This window comes from Lygodium microphyllum, chromosome 18, assembly GCF_053477565.2.
Source record: "Lygodium microphyllum isolate KBCC chromosome 18, Lygodium_microphyllum_v1.1.10, whole genome shotgun sequence".
NCBI classification, from domain to species: domain Eukaryota; kingdom Viridiplantae; phylum Streptophyta; class Polypodiopsida; order Schizaeales; family Lygodiaceae; genus Lygodium; species Lygodium microphyllum.
In genome coordinates, this window is record NC_141152.1 from 65,310,917 (window position 1) to 65,336,181 (window position 25,265).

General features: G+C 46.9%; 1 protein-coding gene across 4 annotated transcripts in view; it reads left to right on the top strand.

Annotated features, from left to right (window-relative positions):
- LOC148020969 (uncharacterized) overlaps positions 1 to 25,265 on the top strand; it is a 59,525-nt gene that overhangs the window by 23,940 nt on the left and 10,320 nt on the right. For 3 of the 4 annotated variants that reach the window (XR_015694655.1, XR_015694656.1, XM_087698800.1), the window contains exons 4-7: positions 1,431 to 1,562; positions 1,682 to 1,816; positions 1,894 to 2,433; positions 2,579 to 2,703. Coding sequence is in view for 2 of the 4 variants with exons in the window: in XM_087698800.1 (XP_087554926.1) it covers positions 1,431 to 1,562; positions 1,682 to 1,816; positions 1,894 to 2,433; positions 2,579 to 2,703 (932 nt within the window). In the remaining 2 variants the exon portion in view is untranslated. Of the gene's footprint in view, positions 1 to 1,430; positions 1,563 to 1,681; positions 1,817 to 1,893; positions 2,434 to 2,578; positions 2,704 to 22,312; positions 22,455 to 25,265 lie in introns of all 4 variants that reach the window. The other variant, XM_087698801.1, reaches the window with a different exon arrangement.

Sequence of the window (25,265 nt, forward strand, 5' to 3'; positions counted from 1 at the left end):
ATCAAGCTTTACTCTATTTTTCTGAAACTGTCAAATTGAATGATTGCCCATAGTGACTGTCATACACATCATTCAGAGTTGTGATAACAAATTGGAATGTGAAGTGTTTTTTGCATGAGATCTGTTTCTGTGTCTGTTCCTGTTCTTCCATGGTCTTAATGGCAGTGAAGGAATCTGTTTCTGTGTTTGTCCCTGTTCATCCATGGTCTCAATGGCAGTGAAGGAATCTGCAGGCAAACAAGCAAAGTTGTTTAACTTTTCAAGCTATTTATAATTCCAGTCTTAAAGTGCACATTTATGCTTATTATTCTTAACATAGTAGAAGGCCTTGCTTACATCAAGCTGTTTATGACTGCACTTTGATGCTTGGTAGTACTGCAATGTGCTCTATTGTCATCCCAGAAGTTCGTTGCACATGTTCTACAAAGGAAGAAAATGTCTTTGTAAGTTTAGCATCAAACCAACATCTTTCAGGTTCTGTTTGGAGGTCCTACAAAGGAAGAGAATGTCTTTGTAAGTCTATCTGTTTTGTTACCAACATCTTTCAGGTTCTGTTTGGAGGTCCTTGCTCCTTCCCAAGGTAAACAATTGGGGGGACTTTCAGCCCAATGGCTATCTTTGGAGGTTTCCTGGGTCAGAGGGCTAGAATCTTTGCTTCAAAACTTAGAAAATAGCCCAATGGCTATTTTTGGAGGCTTCCTGGGTCAGAGGGCTAGAATCTTTGCTTCAAAACTTAGAAAATAGCCCATACATACAGAAATTTGCATATTTTGGCCTTAAATTTTCCTAAACATACTCAAAAATATGGTTTTTTCACAGTATTCTCCCAAAGTTTTAAATTTTACACCTTTGATGAACAAAATATTCACATACCTATTTAGTATTTACATTCTGAAAATCATGGGGGTCTCTTAGGAAAGAAAATCAGCACATTACAATAGAAGGAAAGAAAATCATATGAAAGGAGGTTACTAAATTCCAAAATGACATATGAAACCAAATAAGTGATGATAATAGGTCCATGGAATGTCTTGTCATCAATAAACAAAACAAGTTCCTATGGATGGAGCTCAGTACATGGGTTGGCATCTCTTGAGGTGAGGCCCTCCAAAAGTGTCCATCAGTGATGGGATATGAGTGCCTGGTTTCCCATCTGGTTTGACAGGTGGAAATGTACTAGCTTTGAATTGTCTTGGCTTTGTTTCTACTCCCATAGGTGAAAATTGCACATCATGAACGCAAGTACCGTAATCCCAAGCCTCTGTACTTATCCCGTTGAGTCTGCTAGTTGTCAGGTTATAATGACAAAAATGGTATATATATAATAGCGTTTCTTTACATTTCGTCTGCAGGGATAGTGTTTCTCTATTATTTATCTACATTGGCCTCCTTGAAATGGATGTTAGAACTGCAGACTTTTCTTTCCACAGGTTTGCCAGAAGCTAGGATTGACTGGTGTTGACTTGTTCTCCCCACCCGATGTTGTCGAGAAGAAAGATATTCGCAGAGTATGTCTGTGCATCAGAGCATTATCCAAGAAAGCCAGAGCTAGAAATTTGGAGGTAAAGAAATCAATGTGGGGTGTATTGGCTACAGAAGCACACTTGTAACTGTTGTGATCTGTTTTGACCTGAGTTTGTTCACTTGTGGTGCATTAATGCTGTACTGAATGTTTTTATAGGTGCCCAATTTTGACTATGTCACACACACCATTTCAATGCCGACAGAGATGGTTGGTGGACTTCGAGATTCTTTGCGTCAAGCAAGTAGTCAGTCAAGTCCCAAATCAGTGGACAACAGGGAAACATCAGAGAAGGTTAGTATGCTGTTTACAATGTCAACTCCTTCACCACTGGCTTGCTGATCTGTGATTGTGTGTGCAAACACTGACAGGCTCGATTTAGTCCATTGTCTACACGAAGACCTGTTGATTCAGATGTGTCTACTGGAGCTGCATCCTCTCATGATCCCGATCCACAAGCTAAGGGATCACCATGTGTTGCCACTTCTGATGAGGATGATGGACTTGAATCTTTAAGTTCAATGTCCGAGAATACACCTGGAGCCCCTGATCAGTTATTAACAGAATCACACCAAACCATTACTTCTGATAAGAATGATGTGGTTGATTCTTCAAGCGGACGATTAGAGAATGTTCATGATCCATCAGGCCAACCTGCGATAGAAGACGATTCTGGTTTTTTAAGTGGAAGCAGGAGTGTAGCCTTTTTTCCTGATGAAGAATGTGCAACTCAAGCCTCACCTTTTGAGACACATTCATCAAATGCTGCTCATGCTATGCATGTAATTACAAGTTCAAGTGAAGCTGTGGAGGATACAAGTTTGACTGGTGATCAATCCTCTTTGAAAGAAGTTGGAACCTTCGGAATGTATCATAAATCACATGACACACAAGATGACAACATACGTAAGGTGAGATGCAATCACAGCTGGTTCAATCTTAAATAGTTTGCAGATGTTGGGATCTTGGATATTTTGAGTGCTAGAGTCTCCTCAGGAATAGGTGTGCACTACTTATCAAATTACTGAATGAGAGTGTTTGTTGTGTAACTCACAGGCACAATCAGAAAACCTGACGAGCAGAAACATAATGGATGGCAAGGGAAGAAAGAAAGGTAACTTGGTTGCCCTCCTGGCTGCTGCAGCTACCCTTCTAGGTGCCGTCCTGATAGTAAGAGTCAGGTATGGTTAAAAATGCATTTGAACCTTTGTTGGATCTTTGGGATTGTATGGATAACATGCACCAGGTTGTTGAAATTTCCATGTCAGCTTTGCATTGCTCATTCAATGTGCCAAGCTTCTGATATGGAGATTGATAAGTGTAACTGTAAATTCAATTCTTGGGGAGGCTGCACCAAGGCTCTATTTTCCTGACACAATGTACCATGCTAAGGGAAACTTTGAATGTTCATTCTTGGGGAGACTGCATCTAATAGCCACCAGAAATGGAGAACAGTGAATGGGAATGGAAATGTCATAGAAATGTGGAGGCCCCATTCTCGGAATGGGGAGGGAACGGTATATTAAAAAGTAGGTAAAAGTAGGAAATTCTCATAATTATAAGGTAAACACATCACGCGTATTCAAAGACACTCTAAAAGCATCACTGTAAAGATTATATTGCACTAGACAAAACAAAATGAACAATGCACCATATGTTAAGACCACTTGATCGCGTGAAATGAATACATACTACATTAAAATGAGTTGAATAAAGTATGGTTTAAGTGAGACTTATATATGTATATATATATATATATATATATATATATATAGAGAGAGAGAGAGAGAGAGAGAGAGAGAGAGAGAGAGAGAGAGAGAGAGAGAGAGAGAGAGAGAGAGAGAGAGAGAGAGAGAGAGAGAGAGAGAGAGAGAGAGAGAGAGAGAGAGAGAGCTCTGTCAGGAGAGAGAGAGAGAGAGAGAGAGAGAGTACGGGTGACGGGACGGCTATGGAGGAGCTCGATCTGACGCCGACTCGCCCTTGTACCTATGCTGCTGCTATCTGCCGCCGTCTGGCCGTCGCCCGCAGGCCCGTCGCCTGCCTCTGAAGCCACCGTCGCTCGCAGGCCCGTCGCTGCCTCTGAAGCCCGCCGTTTTTTCGTCAGCGCCTGCTCGTAGCCCGCCGTCGTCAGCGCCTCGCGTCCTGCCTGCAAACGTCCGCCTGCGCGCGGGCGCCTCCCTGTGGAGGCGCAGGTTTCGCCGCCGACGCCCGTGTTGGCTAGGGCAGCCCGTCGTTTCCTGCAGACGTCGCCTGGTGGACCTGCTGGTCGGTGGTCGCTGTCAGGCCTGGGCGCTGTCGCCCGCCTGCTCGCCACAGATCGTCCTCTGGTCGGCGTCACCTCTCAGCCCGCTACAGCGACTTGTCTTCAGCCTTGCGCCCCTGCCTGCTTGCGCAACCAGCACCACGTGCCCAGGCCTGTGCGACTCTGCGTGGTCCCCTGTGCGCAGGGCTCAGGCAGAGAAAGCGAGAGAGAGAGCAAGCAAATCGGGGCTGCTGTCACCTGTGCTGGCCCTGGGCGCCCGTCAACGTCGCCTGCACACTGCCTACCTGGCGCGCCAACGTGACCTGCACACTGTCTACCTGTAACCTTGCTGCGCTGCATCGTAGAAGCCCTGACCAGAGAATCGCCAGGATCAAAGGGTGTGCTTGCAGAATACATCCCTGCACAGGCCGGGACACGACAGTTTAGGGACAGGCAGATAGACATTTTACAAGGACAGATCTGTGCCGAGGAGGCAGCAGATTATTGAAGAGCAGAGACTGTAGACAGTGCATCCTGTTGCTGCAGTGAGGGAGCGAGCGAAAGAGAGAAGACAGCGGTATGGCTGGCCTGGATATGGATTTTCTCGACCGGACGGTGGCAGCCCTTGGCCCTGATTCCGATACCGAGGAGCCGGAGGATATGGTGCCATGCACGGAGGAGCCGCCTCCGGGTTCTGAACTGCCGCCGGCAGGCAAACGCTCTAAGCACACTTCAGACGAGCCAATGGGTCCTCAGGACCGTTCCTATGCGCAGGTTGCCTCCGAACCTGTGGATTCGCAGGAAATAGACTGGGAGCATTTGCTGGACTTTGCCAATACTCTGCTTGGCGATTATGTCCAGCATAATAATGAAACTTTCTCTGCTGCGGCTGCGGATGATGTGCTGGAAGCGACAGTGGACCCAAAATCAGTCTTGCGGTCCTTCTCGGTGTTCTATGACCGTGCAGTTATACTTTTTTTCACCGGCAGGATCCCAGTGCTCTCACATATTCGCCAGTGGATGCACCACTTATTGCAAGGGGAGTATGTTGAGGAGATCTTCCTTGGCCCTCGCGGCTTTTATGAGGTGCTGTTGAAATCCGAATCGCACCGAGCTGAGCTACTGTCCAAGTTGCCACTATTCTTTGACCGCCGCTTGGTCCATGTGGTACCATGGCGCCCTATGGCTGACTTCCAGCGTCTGCTTCAACGCGAATGCCCGGTGTGGGTGGAAGTGGAAAATTGTCCAGCGGTATATTGGCCATTGTTGAAAGATGCGATGGCGGTTGTGGGCACAGTGCTGGTTCCCCCCAGCCTCAGGGCTATGAACCGAAACCGTCTATGCATGTTATGGGATACGGCCAGGAAAAGGCCTGCGTGGCTTCGCCTCAATTGCGCTGGCATGCATCCTTTGCATTTTCGCCTAAAATGGGGCAATTTTGCCGGACACTGCTTTTCATGTGGTAAATTAGGACATTTTGTAGCTGAATGCCCGGAACGGCAACTGTCTTCTGAAGAGGCGCAGGTTGTGCAGCCCAAGGATGACATGGTGCTTGATGCCCAGACACAGGAGACCCTTCAGCCCCCTACTGTCATGGAAAAAGGTAAACAACAGGTCCGAGCTTTGGATTCTCCTAGCTCTGATTGGATTGAGGCACGACAAAAAAAAGGTAAAAAGTTGGACGCAGGCCTGGCAGATCCTGGGCCTCATGTTTCCCCGGATTCCGTGCGCACGTACACGCGCAGGAAAGACATGGTCACCCCACAGCAGGTTGTGCGTACCATGGCCCCGTCAGCCCCCCGCAATCCGTCTTCAAGGAAAGTCTATTCCGAGGGCCCCAAGGGCCCACCTGCTAAGCTGGCGTTTGATGCGAAAGGCAATGTGATTACTCCTTGGGATAGGCGTTATCCCCGCCCTGCTCCCAAGGTAGTGGATTTCCCGTCTACCTCTAAAGCAGGTCGCCCGAATTCATTTGCAGTATTGGCTGATTTTCTGGATGAGGGTGTCCTGGATGCCCTCGCGGAAAAGATGCAATCGAGGCAACAGGCGCCTCGTTCCTGACTTCCTTTGTTTGAAAATATATGAAGATTGCCACGTGGAACGTGCGAGGCATTTGCTCTCGCCATAAGCAGCATACCATGTGGTCTGTCTTGCATGAAAATCAGTGGGATGTATTATGTGCAGTGGAGCACAAAAGTCATGGTGAGGCAGGAAAGGTTGTGGATTGTCGTGGATTTCGTCTGTTTTATGCAGGGACACATGCTAAGCATTATTCGGGCGTGCTGATGATTGTTCATGAGAAATACCAGCCTGTTCTTGTTAAAAATGATGTGCACGGCCGCTTTCTGGTAATCGAAGTCCTATTTGAAGGTGAGATTTTATGGCTGCTGGGACTTTATGCTCCCAATGATCCCACATCCCGACGGGATCTATGGTTGACTTTGCAGGGCTCCATGGCACTTGGCCGCAGAGGGTTTTTGATGGGAGATTTCAATATGTGTGTTGACTCTTCGCAGTCCACCTCAGGACATTCGGTAATGGATACGCCAGAAAGCCGGGTGTGGAACTCCTTTGCTTTGCACATACTTAAGCAAGATCTTTGGTCGTGGCTTCACCCTTCTGTTTCAGGTTTTACTTTTCATTCTGCGCAATATGCAACCACTTGGTCGCGATTGGACAGAATGTATATCATGCAGGGGGATGATTTTCTTCCCGAGATGCTGGAGATGAAGGTCTTGCAGCAATATGCGTTGTCGGATCATTTTTCCCTCCAGCTTGAGATGCGGGCACAATCTGTTGCACCTTTTACGCAGCTCCTGGATAAGCTCCCTTTACGCTTCAACTCCTCTTATTTGAAGCATCCAATTTTTCAGGACTATATGCAGCAACTGATTGAGAGGTTCTTATTGGACTTCGCCTCTGAGGGCTTGGCTTCGTTTGCACGCCTGCTCTCTAATGTGCAGCGGGTTGCTCGGCAGTATGGGATTCACACTGCCTCTCTTTGTCGCCGCCGTCGACTTGCAGCAGAGGACTTATTGGCCTTGGTCCGTTCCTTGCTCCTGGATTCCCCAGATGATGATTTTCTGCTGTCACTGGAGCGGCGTTTGGCCAATCTTATTCAAGTCTTTAGCTTGAAATCTTATCAGCAGGCCAAGCTGCATAACTTGACTGACACATTGCAAGATAATGCCTGCCAGTCTCATAAGTTCTTTCGCGCCTTGCATGCTTCTCCGGCTCGCGAAAATATGACTCGACTTCAGGACTCGGAAGGTCGCATGGTCACTGATCCGCAGACCATTATCAATATGTGCAGAAATTATTTTATGGATCTTTTTGGTTCTTCATCCTTGCCGTCTAGCCAGGTTACGCATGCCCGCTCGGTCTTCTATCAACTGGTCCACCAGCAGGTTCCGCTTGATATGCAAGCCTCTTTGGAGGCGGATATTTGCGAAGAGGAGGTTATGGATGTGTTGTTGCACCTGCCTAAGGATAAAAGTCCTGGTTGGGATGGTCTCACTAATGAATTTTTTGAGCACTCAGCCACGCAGTTGGTAAAGCCTTTAGTGGTCATGTTCCAGCAGGTTTGGGAAACAGGGGTCATGCCTTCTTCATGGAAAGAAGGCCTCATCAAACTGATCCCCAAGGTCCCTTCGCCGTCAAAGCTGCAACACTGGAGACCAATTTCGTTGATGGGAGTGATGTATAAAATCTTTTCCAAAGTGCTGGCAAATCGGCTTCACAAGCACCTTCCAGCTCTTGTGCACCCCCTCCAATATGGTTTCATTAAGGGACGCAACATTTTGCACAATATCTTGAATGTGCAAATGGCTATTGATTATGCGAGGCACTCCAATCAGCAAGTGGTCTTGATTCAACTGGACCTGGAAAAGGCGTTTGACTGTGTGGACTGGTCTTTCCTTGCAGAGCTTATGTCTGCTATGGGCTTTGGGATCCGCATGTCCCGATTGATCTACACCATTAGTACTGAGGCTTCTTCAAGAGTTATGCTTAATGGTGGGGTCACAGAGCCATTTCTCCTTGCGCGCTCGCTCAGACAAGGCTGCCCTTTGAGTCCTCTCTTCTTTGCCCTGGCGACTCACCCGGTCCTTTCAATGTTATCCTCCATGGCGGCTTCTGCCCAGCTGGCAGGGTTATCTCTTCCTTTGGGGCAGCACTTCATTAGCCAATCTTTGGCTGATGACTCCTTTATGATTTTGCAGGCGGACAGGGATAACATTCGCAAGGCATTAGATGTTTGGACGCTCTTTGGTCAAGCTTCTGGTCTTCGCATCAATGCCTTCAAGTCAGCCATTCTCAGTTGCACGGAGCCTGATTTAGAGTCATTAGGCTGGCAGGGCCAGGTGGTTTCTCGTGGCGCGATTGTCAGGCATCTTGGATACCCATTGGGGGTGGATGTACGGCCAAAGGCCCTGCTGGAGTGGCTTTCACACAAACTGGCCGTGAAGTTTATGTATTGGAAGTCGCAAGCCTGGCCGTTCCATGTCCGCCTCAAAGTGGCTCAGACAATTATGCTACCAATGCTGACGTATTTCCTGCCATTACTGCCATGGACGCCCAGTGCTTTGAAGGCTCTTACTCATCCCATTCGTTTCATGCTATGGAAGAAAGATTCACTGCAGGCAGGCATTTCCTGGATTTCATGGTCACATGCATGTACCCCTAAGCGCATGGGTGGTGGAGCTATTTTGGATACAGAAACTCATATGCTGGCTCTTCGTTGGTCTCTGTTTCGTGCCATGTGTGTGGATCATCACCCGTGGACCATCATAGCCCGTTATTTTCTTGAGGACAGCGGCCTCCGCCAGGGTAACACACGGCTTCGAGCCTCATGGTGGCATGTCCTTAATGCTGACGCTCGTTTCTCCAGTCCCTCTTCCTCTTTGTTAGTGCATTTGGTCGGCTCTTGGAAAGTGGTGCTCCAAAAGGCCCGTTGGCATCCTGTAGGGGACCGCGTGCAGACAAATTCTTTTCAGCTGGAATTGTTGGCGGTATCCACATTACTTTCATGGGAAGATAAACATCAGCTCAGACCAAGATTTAACCGCATGGCCCGTTTGGGTGTGACTTCGATTGCGGATGCTACCCTTGCCACTCGCAATGTCCTTGTATCATTTCGGACTGCTAGGAGACTTTTCAGGATCCCGTGCGGATACCGTGATTTATGGGGGAAGCTTTCCTCGGAACTTCAGGGTAGGCAACCCTTCCCTGCCCTGGCTATGGATCGCCCTTGGCAGGACTGGGACCTTGCAGGCCGGTTGAGTCTGGAAAAGGCCTCTACTAATCAGGTGTATCATCTTCTCATTAAAGATCACCAATGGTTGGGCGTGAAAGTTAATGCTGTTTGGGGCCTGCGGAAATCACTGTCATGGTGGCAGGCAACGTTGATGGAGGGATGGCAGAACAAGACACCTTTCAAATGCAAGGTCTTTCTGTGGCGGGTAATGATTGGTGGTCTTCCTCTTGCCTCGGCCCTTTCCAAGCGTCGAATCTCGAATGGCACTTGCTTCTTCTGCACCACTTCGGCGGAATCGGCCCGACATCGTTTTCTTTCCTGCCCGCTCGCCAAAAATATCTGGTCACTCTTGTCACGAATCTGGCACGCGGTGGTGGGGTCTTCACTGACTCCCTTCGATTGGGTTTTTGTGCGCCCGAAGTATCCCACACCACCACCGTTACATATGAAGATCTTATTCCATTTTTTCAGATACTGGGGATGCTGGCACATTTGGACCACCCGAAATGCTTTTCTCTTTGATTCGGCTTCTAATGTACCGCGACATATTGCAAAGCTTAAAGGGCTCTTGCATTGGCAGCTAGATCTCATCAGGCACTCTGACTTGCTCCCTCGGGAGGATTTGTATTCCTGGCATTTGGCAATTGCCTCTGGGTCCTTGCCATGATTGGTGTAACTTTTTAGTACCCTAGTCCGGGGATTTCCCGCACGTTGGCCTATGGCCCTCGTGCCTCTTGTACTCGTGTAATCATGTAATCTTGTACTTTCTTCGTAATTAATACAATTACCTTTTACGAAAAAAGAGAGAGAGAGAGAGAGAGAGAGAGAGAGAGAGAGAGAGAGAGAGAGAGAGAGAGAGAGAGAGAGAGAGAGAGAGAGAGAGAGATTTACGAAAAAAAGAGAGAGAGAGAGAGAGAGAGAGAGAGAGAGAGAGAGAGAGAGAGAGAGAGAGAGTTCTCGGGGAACGTGACGGGGAGCGCGATGTCGTCGCCTGGTCGCCTCGCGCGGCCGTCGGCTGCCTGACCCGCGCTCGTCCTGCGTGTCGGGGACCCTGCCGTCGCCATCTGACTTGGGAGCCGTTGCCTGTCCGCCGCCTTTCGACTTGCTACAGCGTCCGTGCCTGCGCCTCTGCCTTCTGTTACCACTTGCGTCTACGCCTGGCACTCTCCAAATCGTCCTGCGCCCCGCCTTCTTGCGACTGTGCTACGTGGCAGATTGGAGGTAACGACAGCACGGCCCTGTCCCCCGCTGACACCCTAGTCGTCCTGCAGTCGTGTGGGATCTGTGTTTCCACAGGCCTGCGGCAGTCACAGTTCAGGAGCAGCAGTGCCTGAGGAGGATCATTGTCCTCCTTCCTTCCTGTGGCAGGTGACTGAACGACTGCGAGAGCCAGAAGCGAGTTCACAGCTACTGCACCTGTGCACAAAATTTTCATATAGGGCCTGAAGAACGGAGTCCAGCTCCTGTAAACCCTAAATCTGGCGGTTGTCAGAGAGGCGGCATCCTGAACAGCGTGCCCACTGATCTATATAAAGAAGGCGAGAGAGAGAGAGAGAGAGAGAGAGAGAGAGAGAGAGAGAGAGAGAGAGAGAGAGAGAGAGAGAGAGAGAGAGAGAGAGAGAGAGAGAGAGAGAGAGAGAGAGTTCGTCCTCTGTGTGAAGACAGTAGTATGGCTGGCCTGGATTTGGATATTCTTGATCGGACGGTGGCAGCCCTTGGCCCTGATTCCGATGCAGAGGAGCCGGAAGATATGGTGCCATGCACGGAGGAGTTGCCGCCGAGTTCTGAACAGCCGCCTGCCGGCAAACGCTCCAAGCCTACGCCTGATGAGCCTATGAGTCCTCCGGAACGCTCCTATGCGCAAGTGGCCTCTGATCCGGTGGATTCGCAGGAAATCGACTGGGAGCATTTGCTGGACTTCGCCAATACTCTGCTTGGCGATTATGTCCAGCATAATACCGAATCTTTTTCTGTTGCGGGAACGGATGATGTGCTGGAAGCCACGGTGGACCCCAAATCAGTCTTGCGATCCTTCTCGGTGTTCTATGACCGTGCAGTTATTCTTTTCTTCACTGGCAGGATCCCAATGCTTTCGCATATTCGCCAGTGGCTGCACCATCTATTGCAAGGGGAGTCGGTTGAGGAGATTTTCCTTGGACCTCGCGGGTTTTATGAGGTCCTGCTGAAATCGGAAACGCATCGCGCTGAGCTCCTGTCCAAGTTGCCACTATTCTTTGATCGCCGCCTGGTTCATGTTGTGCCATGGCGCCCCATGGCCGACTTCCAGCGTCTGCTTCAACGCGAATGCCCGGTGTGGGTAGAGGTGGAAAACTGTCCGGCGGTCTATTGGCCCATGTTGAAGGATGCGATGGCAGTTGTGGGAACAGTGCTGGTTCCCCCAAGCCTCAGGGCGATGAACCGCAACCGTTTATGCATGCTATGGGACACGGCCAGGAAAAGGCCTGCTTGGCTTCGCCTCAATTGTTCGGGCATGCATCCTTTGTATTTTCGCTTAAAATGGGGCAACTTTGCGGGCCACTGCTTTTCATGTGGTAAATTGGGGCATTTCATGGCCGAATGCCCTGAAAAGCAATCGTCTTCGGCCCAAGGACGACATGCTGCTTGATGCCACGCCCCAGGAAGCCCTTCAGTCTCCTCATGTCATGGACAAAGGCAAACAACAGGTCCGAAGTGTGGATTCCCGTCGTACTAACTGGATTGAGGCACGTCCTCAAAAAGGTAAAAAGTTGGATACAGGCTGGCGGATCCTGGGCCTCCTGCTTCCCAGGATTCCGTGCGCACGTATACGTGCCGGAAAGAAATGGCCACTTCACAGCAGGCTCCGCGTCCTAGGGCCCCGTTGGGCCCCCGCAATCAGTCTCCAAGGAGAGCCTATACGGACGGCCCCAGAGGCCCACCTGCCAAGCTGTCGTTCGATGCCAAAGGAAATGTTATTACACCCTGGGATCGGCGTTATCCCCGCCCCGCTCCCAAGGCAGTGGATTGCCCTTCTACCTCCAACGCAGGTCGCCAGAATTCTTTTGCAGTATTGGCTGATTTTCTGGATGAGGGTGTCCTGGATGCTCTCGCGGAAAAGGTGAAATCGAGGCAGCAGGTGCCTCGTTCCTGACTTCCTTCTTTGAGGATACATGAAGATAGCCACGTGGAATGTGCGAGGCATTTGCTCTCGCCATAAGCAACATGCCATGTGGACCGTCTTGCATGAGAACCAGTGGGATGTATTGTGTGCAGTTGAGCACAAAAGTCACGGTGAAGCAGGAAAAGTGATGGATTGTCATGGATTCCGCCTGTTTTATGCAGGGACCCATGCTACGCACTATTCGGGCGTGCTGATGATTGTCCATGAGAAATATCAGCCTGTCCTTGTTAAAAATGATGTGCAGGGCCGCTTTCTGGTGATCGAAGTCTTATTTGAAGGCGAGATTTTATGGCTGTTGGGCCTCTATGCTCCGAATGATCCCGCATCCCGGCGGAATCTTTGGTCCACTTTGCAAGGCTCCATGTCACTCGGCCGAAGGGGTTTCTTGATGGGAGATTTCAATATGTGTGTCGACTCTTCTCCGTCCACTTCAGGGTATTCGGTAATGGATACGCCGGAAAGCCGGGTGTGGAGTTCTTTTGCTTTGCACGTGCTCAAGCAAGATCTTTGGTCGTGGCTTCACCCTTCTTTTTCAGGGTTTACTTTTCATTCCGCACAATATGCAACTACCTGGTCGCGGCTGGACAGAATGTATATCATGCAGGGCGATGACTTTCTTCCCGACATGCTGGAAATGAAGGTCTTGCGGCAATATGCGTTGTCGGACCATTTCCCCCTCCAGCTTGAGATGCGGGCACACTCTATTGCACCTTTTGTGCAATTCCTGGATAGGCTCCCTTTACGTTTCAACTCCTCTTATCTGAAGCATTCAGTTTTCCAGGGCTATATGCAGCAGTTGATTGAGAGGTTCTTATTGGACTTCGCCTCTGAGGGCTGGCCTTCATTTGCACGGCTGCTCTCTAATGTGCAGCGGGTTGCTCGCCAGTATGGGATCCATCATGCCTCGCTTTGCCGCCGACGTCGACATGCAGCCGAAGACTTACTGGCCTTGGTCCGTTCCTTGCTCCTGGATTCCCCTGATGATGATTTTCTGCTGTCTCTGGAGAGGCGGTTGGCCCATCTTATTCAAGTGTTTCAGTTGAAATCTTATCAACAGGCCAAGCTGCACAACTTGATGGACACAATGCAAGATAGCACCTGCCAGTCTCATAAGTTCTTTCGCGCCTTGCATGCATCTTCGCCCCGCGAAAATATGACCAGACTCCAGGATTCGGAAGGTCGCATGGTCACGGATCCGCAGACCATTGTCACTATGTGCAGAAACTATTTTATGGATCTTCTTGGTTCCTCTTCCTCGGCTTCTAGCCAGGTTACGCATGCCCGTGCGGTCTTCTATCATCTGGTCCGCCAGCAGGTTCCAGTTGATATGCAAGCCGCTTTGGAGACGGATATTTGCGAGGACGAGGTTATGGATGTTTTGTTGCACCTGCCGAATGATAAAAGCCCTGGCTGGGATGGTCTCACTAATGAATTCTTTCAGACCTCGGCCACGCAGTTGGCGAAGCCATTGGTGGCCATGTTTCAGCAGGTGTGGGAAACGGGGGTCATGCCCTCCTCATGGAAAGAAGGCCTTATCAAACTAATTCCAAAGGTCCCTTCGCCGTCAAAGTTGCAACACTGGCGACCAATCTCGTTGATGGGCTCCATGTATAAAATCTACTCCAAAGTGCTGGCGAATCGGCTCCACAAGCACCTTCCAGCTATTGTGCATCCTCTCCAATATGGTTTCATTAAGGGCCGCAACATTCTGTATAATATCTTAAATGTGCAAATGGCCATTGACTATGCGCGGCACTCCGGTCAGGAAGTGGTATTGATCCAATTGGACTTGGAAAAGGCATTTGATTATGTGGACTGGTCTTTCATTGCAGACCTCATGTCGGCTATGGGCTTTGGTACCCGAATGTCCCGATTGATCTACACCATTAGTGCTGAGGCTTCCTCCAGAGTTATGCTTAATGGTGGAGTTACAGAGCCATTTGTCCTTGCACGCTCGGTCCGACAGGGTTGTCCTTTGAGCCCTCTCTTCTTTGCCCTGGCGACTCACCCGGTCCTTTCAATGTTATCCTCCATGGCAGCCTCTGCCCAGCTGGCCGGTCTGTCTCTTCCGTTGGGTCAGCACTTCGTTAGCCAATCTTTGGCGGATGACACCTTTATGATTTTGCAGGCGGACAGGGACAACATTCGAAGGGCATTAGATGTTTGGACACTCTTTGGTCAGGCCTCTGGGCTTCGCATCAATGCCCTTAAGTCAGCCCTTCTCAGTTGTACAGAGCCTGATTTGCAGTCCTTAGGCTGGCAAGGCCGGGTGGTTTCCCGTGGCTCCATTGTCAGGCATCTTGGATACCCATTGGGGGTGGATGTACGGCCAAAAGCCCTGCTGGAGTGGATTTCACAAAAATTGGCAGCAAAGTTTATGTATTGGAAGTCGCAAGCGTGGCCATTCCATGTCCGCCTCAAAGTGGCCCAGACAATCATGCTTCCAATGCTAACGTATTTCCTGCCATTGTTGCCATGGACTCCTACTACTTTGAAGGCCCTCACTCAGCCCATCCGTTTCATGCTATGGAAGAAGGACTCACTGCAGGCCGGCATTTCCTGGATTTCTTGGTCACACGCATGTACCCCTAAGCGCATGGGTGGCGGAGCGATTTTGGATGCACACACTCATATGTTAGCTCTCCGTTGGTCCCTTTTTCGTGCCATGTGTGTGGATCACCACCCTTGGTCCATCATAGCCCGTTATTTTCTTGAGGGCAGCGGGCTCCGCCATGGCAACACACGGCTTCGGGCCTCCTGGTGGCATGTCCTTAATGCTGACTCTCGTGTTTCCAGTCCCTCTTCCTCTTTGTTACTGCACTTGGTCGCCTCTTGGAAAGTGGTGCTCCAAAAGGCCCGCTGGCACCCAGTGGGGGACCGCTTGCAGACTAATTCCTTTCAGCTGGAATTGTTGGCAGTATCGAGACTCCTTTCATGGGAAGATAAACATCAACTCAGACCAAGATTTAATCGCATGGCCCGTTTAGGTGTGATGTCGGTTGCGGATGCTACCCTTGCTACTCGCAATGTCCTCGTCTCATTTCGGACTGCTCGGCGACTCTTTAAGATCCCGCGTGGATACCGTGATTTGTGGGAGCAGCTTTCGTCGAAGCTTCAGGGTCGGCAACCCTTTCCTGCCTTGACGGTGGATCGCCCTTGGCAGGACTGGGATCTTGCAGGCCGCCTGAGTCTGGAAAAGGCCTCCACTAATCAGGTGTATCATCTTCTTGTTCAAGATCACCAATGGCTGGGAGAGAAAGCTAACACTGTTTGGGGACTGCGGAAATCGCTGTCATGGTGGCACAAAACGCTGATGGAGGGCTGGCAAAATAAGACACCTTTCAAATGCAAGGTTTTTCTTTGGCGGGTAATGATTGGTGGTCTTCCTCTGGCCTCGGCCCTTGCCAAGCGTCGCATCTCGAATGGCAATTGTTTCTTCTGTACCACACCGGTGGAATCGGCCCGACATCGTTTTCTCTCTTGCCCGCTCGCCAAGAATATCTGGTCACTCTTGTCGCACATTTGGCGCGCGGTGGTGGGATCCTCGCTAACTCCTTTCGATTGGGTTTTTGTGCGCCCGATGTATTCCGCACCGCCACAGTTGCATGAGAAGATCTTATTTCACTTTTTCAGATATTGGGGATGCTGGCACATTTGGACAACGCGCAATGCTTTTCTCTTTGATTCGGCCTCTAATGTACCCCGACATATTGCCAGGCTTAAAGGGCTCTTGCATTGGCAGCTGGATATCATCCGACACTCCGACTTGCTCCCTCGAGAGGATTTGCATCCGTGGCATATGGCAATTGCCTCTGGGTCGTTGCCATGATTGGTGTAACTTTTTCAGTGCATTACTACGGGGCTTCCCCACACGTTGGCCTAGGGCCCTCGTGTATCTTGTAATCAGAAAAAAGAGAGAGAGAGAGAAAGAGAAAACCTCTTCACATGATGGCTTTGTGTCATCATGTATCTTGTAATCCAGTAATCTTGTATTTTTTTCGTAATTAATATAATTACCTTTTACGAAAAAAAAAGAGAGAGAGAGAGAGAGAGAGAGGGCTTGCACGCCTGCCTTGCCCTTCTGACAATGTGGCCACCCTTCAGTCCTCACAGTCGCGCTCACCTGATTTACACCAGACCTGTTGTAGTGGAACCCCTGTCCAGCACGCCACAGATTTGCCAAGTCAGAGAGAGCATGCCTGCAGACTGACCCTGCACAGATATCCTATGCAGGAATAGCCCACTCCAGGTCTGCAGGTTGTGCAGCCCTGGGCAGGCTATCTGCAAGCTGTGCAACCTGACACAGCGCCACGAGTCACTGCAGCCCCGTACGCTGGTAGTCCTGTTCCTAAACCGTGCGGGGGTAAAGTTGTACACTGATGAGCCCTAACTCCACTGACCTGCACAGTGTGAAGGGACTCTGTACTGAGTCCTGTTGCAGTCATTTCCTGGAGTTAAACCGTGTACATGTGACTTCAGGCATAGAGACGTGATGTGGCTGGCATCTTCTGTGCAGACTGACGTGCCTTCAGTTCAGTGACTTGCACAGAATGACATGATAGACCTGTTCACTGTGCAGCAATTTGAAATTATCCTTGGATAGGGCTGGCAACACACTGTGATCTCAGGCAGGACTGAGAATGGGACGTCCCTTCCCCTATGGCTGAGTTAAATAATGCTTTCAATGATGGAGTGGTAGACCTCTCCCAACTGGATATGGATGAGATGAAATGGTCCCAAACTCTTAACACCGAACAAGTTGAGCTCCATGTCAAGCATCCCAACTGTGTTGAGGCCTTCCGGATGGAAGGGACAAATGCATCACAAGCATTGCCTTGTGCTTTAGAGATGGGTTGCATTTTGTCCTATGCTCAAGCAGTAGGGCAATTGGATGACTCCTAGGACTTGGTTTGGGAGTGTCTTTTGGATTTTGCCATCATGTTGCTTGGGGAGTATGTGCAACATAATCAGGATAATTGTAGTAACTTTGAAGAGAGTGATGCCATCGTTACTATTGTGGATACAAAAGAGGTGTTGCATTTGTTTTCCTCCTTCCATGAAAAAGCAGTCATCTTGTTACTGCAAGAATTCCTACAATGTCTTCGGTATGCTCATGGCTGATGAGTGATGTGCAAGAGGACTGTGTGGAGGACATCTTTGTGGCCTCAAGGGGGTTCTATGAGGTCGTGTTGTGATCCCCTCATCAGCATGAGGTGCTTTTAAGTAAGCTGCCATTGTTTTATGATCGGAAACTAGTGCATATTGTCCCATGCCCATGGCAGACTTCATAGAATTGCTAAAGCAAGAATGTCCAATTTGGGTGGGAGTGGAGGGCTGCCCAGCCGTGTATTGGCCCCTTTTGATGCTATGACTAGGATTGGCAAAGTGTTGGTACCCCCCTAGTGCGTGAGCTAGCAATAGAAAAAGAATGTGCATGCTCTTCAATACCTTTTGCAAGTGTCCCACTTTGCTACGAGCGAATTCCCGCGGTATGCACACTTTGCATTTCTATCTCAAATAGGGAGTCTTTGCGAGACATTGCTTCAATTGCGGAAAATTGGGTCACTTTATGGTAGAATGTACTGAAGCCAAAGAAGGGACAACACATGCAAATGAGGTTCTTGCTGCTCAACAGGATGGTACTACTACACATATAGATATCTAGCCCACAGAGGGAAATTTGGACAAAGGTAAACAATTGCTTTCCATTCGGGTCTGAGATAGGCCCGTTCCCATACACGGCAACAACTCCATTGTTTGCCATTTGCGAGTGGAATCAGTCCTGGTAATCCAAAAAGCGGAGCAGACCGCAGAGAGGCGGTGAGGGACGTGCGCAAGAGAGTGTACCAGCTGATATAAGGGCTGAAGGTGGAGTTGCGAGAATGAGTGACCCCGGCCTGATCAAGGAAATCAAGAATGTGGTCACTATCCCTGTTATGGCAAAAGCAAGGATTGGGCATTTTGTTGAAGCCCAGATACTTGAGGCTATTGGTGTTGATTGCATCGATGAAAGCGAAGTGTTGACACCTGGAGATGATGTTAACCACATAAACAAGCACAATTTTCGTATTCCTTTTGTCTGTGGATGTCGAAACTTGGGAGAGGCTTTGCGAAGAATAGCAGAGGGTGCAGCCATGATCAGAACAAAAGGTGAGGCTGGCACTGGTAATGTTGTAGAAGCTGTGAGGCACGTCCGTTCTGTTCTTGGAGAAATACGGAAGTTTCAAGGCGGCGCTGGCGATGGAGAGGGAGCAGAGGTCCCTGTGATCTAAGGTCATCTCCTCCATCGAGCAGAAGAAGGAGAGCAAAGCAATGTTGCAGCCTATGAACTTGCTCAAGAAGCTCGCTGGCAGCTTTCCCGATCCTCATGCATTTGCACCAGGATGCCCAAGCTCTGAAGGAAGGCCATCACCCACACCTTCAACCTGAGCCACAGCCAGCATGAACACTATTCTTAGGAAGGCCTCGATGTAACATAGGATGATGGCCAGGATGTTGCCCACCGACTTGAACAAAGGTAGAAACGTAGCAGGTCAAAGGAGCTCCCAGATTGGATACAGTTAATCATCGGCGCAATCAACTTTGGAATCTTTGTTTATTTTTTCTTATTGTGAGCTAAACTATTAAGGTTTAAACTCCTTTATAATAAAGCCATATTCACATCTACTAGTTCAGTTTTGACCTCATTCACATTATCCTCTTTTTCATAAGTTGAGGTAATTGATTTTGAGCTTAATAGTGATTCATATCCTTGTAACAAGCTAGTGTTTGTATACACAATTGATTAAATCCTTGAAAAACCTCAATCTCATTGTAAGGAGTTAGACACTGCCTGAGCAATTGCAAGTTCATGGTAAGACCTCTCCATGAAATCCATGATTGAAACTCTTAAAATAAAATCATGAAATTCAACCCAAGTTGCAAATCCTATGTATCCAAGGAAAATGTAATGAGCTATCAAGTCATGCTAGTCAAGAGTTGTCCAAAGAGAATCTATCAAGTCAAGGCACGTACCATGCATCAACGAAAGGGACGAGGGCATGAAAACCAAGAGGTTGCCAAAGAAGCAAGAAGAATATAAAGAAATTTCCGTTGCTGACAACAAAGAATTTCCCATAGTGGATCTCCCTTAGTGGATCGTGTTTCCCATAGTGGATGTAAAAACCCTACCAAGATGTAAAGTTTCAAGCCTTAACTTGACTAGGCTGCCAAAGAGCTAGTCTCCTGGTCCATGTTTACATGCAGGGGGGGTAAAAGCCAGCAAGGGTAGAGACTCATCATTTGAGGGGGGTGTTGAGAAATCAAATGATGTATGCCCATAGAGGCTGAATGTGTGCCCAAAAGAGGCTTGCCCATAAGTGGCTTTGTATGAGAGATAGATAATGATGTATACTCTAGGAAGAGATATCCTAAATCCCATAAGCACAGTGAGGAAGAGTGGAACCATCCAAAAGCTATATAAGCATGTACTTGGCTCTATTTTCAAGGTAAGCTATCATCATTTTGTGACACTCAAGATTGTGTTTATGAGTCCAAGTTAATCTATCTTGGAACCTAATTCACTTGAGTTACAATTCTTTATCTCAGTCATGGTTTATGTGTATAACCTTCATCCGCCATAGCTAGCATAGTTCTAGATCCGTGTTTCTCAACATTGGGACAGCTCCCCTTGCTTGTCAATTCATTTTATTTGAAGCACTCAGTTTTTAATGGTTATATGGGGGCAGTTGGTTGACAAATTTTTATTTGATTTTCCCTTTGGGAGCAATGACTCTTTTGAGCAATTGCTCCTTAATTGTGAAGATGGTTTCCTTGGTTCGCTCTTTGCTTATTGATTCTCCAAATGATCTATTTTTGCTGCCATTAGCTAAAGGCTGATAAACCTTGTTCAATAGTTCCAGTTGAGATTGTATTAGATGCAACTTTTTGGAGTAGCAAGAAGCAGCCTACAGTTTCCCCTTCATCTACAAATTGCATTTTCCATGCTAGAATGAAGCACAAAGAGATCCAATATCATTATATTCATGAGAAGCTCTTGTATGGGACCATTGTTGTGGAGTATTGCAAGACAGAGGATAATGTGGTAGATTTGTTTACCAAAGCACTTTCTTAGGCCGTTCTTCATTAGCATTCCACATCCCTTAGCCTTGATGCTGTGTCCAAGTTCTAAGAGGGAGTGTTAGAGATATGCTTATCTCTAGAATGGGTACATGCATGTATAGGGTAGTTTAGGCAGCCACATTATGTTCTGGAGCAGGTTGGGCAGTAGTCCATGTAGTCACCAGCAATTTGGACATGATTCAAGGTAGGACATGCAGGCTAGACTAGGTGGACAGACTATACCACGTGGCAGACAGTTGATCGCTGCATTTTTATTATCTTACTAGTTTGATGCTGTGGGCCAGTTTTGATCGGACAAATTGATGCATTTTGCTCATTTTTCAAAGCCTATTTATGGCTGGCCTGCTTGGGGGCTACATTCACTTCAATTTCTTGTAGGTGACAAAGAGCTTCAGCTGGTGATACTCCAACCCCTTGTATATATCTGCCTTTAGTATTCAGCATTCATACTCTCTAGTCTTCAACATTCTACTATCTCTCTCTCTCTCTCTCTCTCTCTCTCTCTCTCTCTCTCTCCATGTTCACTTCTTTCTTTCAATCTGGTCATACGCTTCCGCATTGATTGCACTTTGACACTAGCCTACCCCCTTATGATCTCTTTTAGGGACTATGAGTTCAACTCTTGCTAGGTGGAGATGGTTTGATACATATGCATACCATGGTAGGAAGCCTTGTTGGAGAGGGACTTGAACTATTGTACAGGCTACAACATTGGAGACAAGCCAAGAAGCCAGAAACAAGTGTTTAAAGATCTGTAGTAGCAGGTGACAGACCCAGAAGGGTCAAAATAAGCAAGTGACAGAAGTTTGAGGCGGGTGACAGCGATTTTGGATTCCTAGACTAAAGATCACATGTCAGGCTCTTTTGACCAGGGCATAAACGAATTGGAGGTGGTTTCTGCAAAGAAAATTAGAAATTTCTCTCTTCAACATTCTCTCTCATTCTCCAGTCATTTTTGAACTTCCCTTAGCAGTTTCCAATAGTTTGAATCATCATAGGAAGAGATTTCAATCTATCTCTATTGTAAACCCTAATTTACAATAGAAATTAGGGTTCTTGCAGTTGCCTCCAGACTCATACTCAAAATTGAAGGTCTAAGTCTTGAATTCCAGTAGCTAAAATAGAAGAATTTTAGGGAGATTCAAGAGGTTAGCCAAGTAATTTCAGTGTCGGGCTAAATTTGTCTCGTAGGGAGCAATGTAAAGGCCAATTCCCTAAGCAAACCAAGGGGGGAAATGGTTTTGAAGGCTTGTTGGTCATTAATGATAGCAAGTAGCACTTGGATTAGTGGAGGAGATCGGTGAATCACAATTATACTCCATCCATTTGCAATAAAAGATAAAGAAATACTGAAAGGGGTGCGAGTTTTGGGGCTAACAAACTCTCCATTGTTCAATAATTAAGAGGAAAAGTGTGCATTTCAATTTCTTTGAATCAATTACTTGCTATAATTATTGTCAAATCAGGTTATTACTACCCTATCCGAGGAGAAAGGCCGGTTTCAATAGCAGGTTTTGGCATGTTATATATGATGCCACGTTCACGATATAAGAGATTATTCATAAGCCTTCTATTAGGGTTAGTGCTTATTAGATTGGCCAACCCTTCTATAATTTGAGAACCACCCTTTGTGGAGAACCATGCATACACCTTCAACCCAATTGTGCTTAATAGAGATGATATTTGAAATACATGGAAAACTCAAAGAATCAAACACTATTGACCGGAGTTTTGATCAAATGATTGATTTTCTTGTGAGGCATATTTCCTCCAACATAAAATCTATATCCATGTTTAAAGTTTCTTAAATGTCCCTGATGGGTTTAACATGACCTAACACTAGTCAAAGAACCCTTTTCAAAATAAATTAAATATATACGTGAATGTATAAAGTTTCAAAAACAAGAAGTAAATTTGTTAATCATTGAGATCATGTATATGCTAGTATCAAAAGTTCTCACTCAATATCTTGTGGTTCACCAATGAATCAAAGTCTCTTTCTTGGTAATGCAGATCACCTGACCCAATCGATGTCATTGAAGCCCCCTTGGCACCTGTTTCAAGGAACTCTTCTTGTTGGTGGCTAGATCCATATGTACTAATCATTATGCGATGGCCAATCAATATGTGATGATTCATCTACATTGATCAATATGTGATAACCAATCTCAAGATCACACAAATTTCTTATGTTTAATTAGAATCTAAAAGTGTGCCTACATATTTGAATGTTAGAACAATACTTTAAAAATAAAATGCATAGCTATGAAATTCCTAAATATTGTAATACTTGAAGATGGTGGTATTTTGATGTCAAATTGATGTTTAGACATATTTTTCGAAAGTCGATGTTTTATTAGTCAACATTTGGGCTCACATTGGTGAGATTCTGGGTTGAAGTCTTGCTAAGTGCATCATTGGTGAGGTTTTGGCTCAGATAGACATCTCGGGAGATTGGAGCATAAATATAGTGCTTTGACGACTGGGAATTGTAGCGAGAAAACACTTGTTTCTTGTACTTTGGCTCGAATTTGTACATTTCTTTCTCGGTCTGAAGACATAAGCATCACATCAAAAAACCTTGAAATAAGACACATTAGGCTTTAGCACAAAATAAGCCTCAAAAGGAGTCATATCGGGAACAACTGAGGTGAGTGATCAGTTCAAGATGTTGATGGCAATGGCAGTCGCTTCAGACATTACGGTGTTTGTCGATGCTCCATCATTGTTTGAGCCATCTCGATCACACTTCTATTCTTTGCTCCAAAATACCATTCTTTTGAGGAGCATTTGTATTGGCAAGCTCTTGATGATCCCTTGCTCCGCACAGAAACCAGCCATCTCATTGGAGATGAATTCTCCACCTTTGTCGGATCTCATTGTCTTTAGCTTCCGTCAATAACCTTTCTCCTCAAAAGATGTCCAATTTTGAAAATGAGAGAATAATTTTGACTTTAACTCTAGAATATACGCCCAAGGCATCTTGATAAAATCATGAACAATGAGCATGAAATAAAGACTCCCTTAAGAGATGCATTCCTCCTAGGTCCACACAAATCCATGGAAACTAGCTGCATGGGCTCAGTCATAGTTGGATTCAGACATGTATGAATCATCATACAAGACATTTGAAAACGTCACGTATGAAAACGTACGATGTGCCATTTCATACTTGATGTCTTTTTCACATTAATTTTTTTTTTCCATGATGGCCCCAATTTTTCGATTTCTTCTTGGTGCTCTGCTTGTGACAAATTTCACCCGAATTCTCTGCATTTTTCCTGCGTGTGCAGCCCGCATGGTCAGCTCTCACCCTGCACGTGCGCAACCAGCAGTATTCAGACTTTAGTGATCCATGTGTGCAGAAATTCAGCTTGATGAGTGTGCCATTTCATACTTGATGTCTTTTTCACATTAATTTTTTTTTTCCATGATGGCCCCAATTTTCTTCGATTTCTTCTTGGTGCTCTGCTTGTGACAAATTTCACCCGAATTCTCTGCATTTTTTCTGCGTGCGCAGCCCGCATGGTCAGCTCTCACCCTGCACGTGCGCAACCAGCAGTATTCAGACACTAGTGATCCGTGTGTGCAGAAATTCAGCTTGATGAGTGTGTGCAGAAATTGAGCTTCACAAGAGAGCAGTGTGTGTAGACTGTATTGTGCTCATTGTTGAGTACTCAGCCCCATCCTCTCTCTCTCTGATCTCAGTTTTCAGGTCAGCATGGTTCGAAAGCAAGGAAAAGAGTGGCAATTTGTGACTGAATTGCAGAAATTGAAGAATGGAGAGTATATTATGCAATGCAAATATTGTTCCCACACATGGAATGGTGGCCCCACTTGTATTCGTGCCCACATCTTGGGACTGAAAGGATTTGGGGTTGATAAATGCTCTGGTATACCCCAAGATGTAAAAGATGCAGTTGGTAGATTGCATGTAAGTGCTCCTAGGAGTTCACAGGATGCAACGGATGTAAAGGTTTCTGATTTGGGAGATGTATTAGGAAGTGCTAGTGCCAATGTAGCTGCTTGTTCCTCTCAAGCTAGTGATGCTCATGGAATGATGCCTAAAAAGTGCAAAACTAACGCTAGGGAAGGCCCCTTGTTTTAAAGTTGGGACATACAAGCAAGGAAAGAGACATCGATTTTCCTTCGTCGGTTCTTTTATGCAAAGCACATTCTTCATTGGAAGGTGAGGCGTCGCTTTCTTCACATGGTGAAGGCAATTGGAAATGTTGGCCTAAGCTTCAAGACCCCTTCATACCATCACTTGCGCACTAAAGAATTGGATGATGAGGTCAAATGTGTGCAAGGAGACTTGCTCGATCTCAAAGAGAAATGGAAAAGATATGGTGGTAGCATTGCTTGTGATGGATGGTCTGATGCACGTTGTCTACCCATTATCAACGTAATGGTTTCATGCATGTTTAGTTTCACATTCTTGCGATCAGTTGATACAGGTGGTGAGTATAAGTCTGGAGAGTACATCTTTGAAATTCTTGAGAGTGCAATTCTTGAAGTGGGGCCTCAAAACGTGGCCCAAGTGTGCATGGATAATGGAGCCAATTGTATTCGTGCTGGTCACTTGGTTGAACAAGAGTGGCCAACCATTTTTTAACTATTGCACATGCCATTGCCTTGATTTGTTGTTTGAGGATATCGGAGAACTTTCTTAGGTGAAGCCTATTTTGGAAGAAACTGTGCAGTTTGTGACATTTGTCACACAAAAAAAATACAGTTCTTGCTTTGTATGGAAAGTTCAACTTAAAAGAATTGCTTGAACCATCACAAACTTGGTTTGCATATATGTTTATCATTTTAGCAAACATGTTGGATGAGTCTTCAATGGATTGCACCGCATGGTTGTTAGTGATGAGTATTGCAGAAAGAAAGAGAGCAGAAGTGCCAAGGCTTTGCAGGTTTCATCTATTATATTAGGTTCTTCATTTTGGACCAATGCCAAGATGAT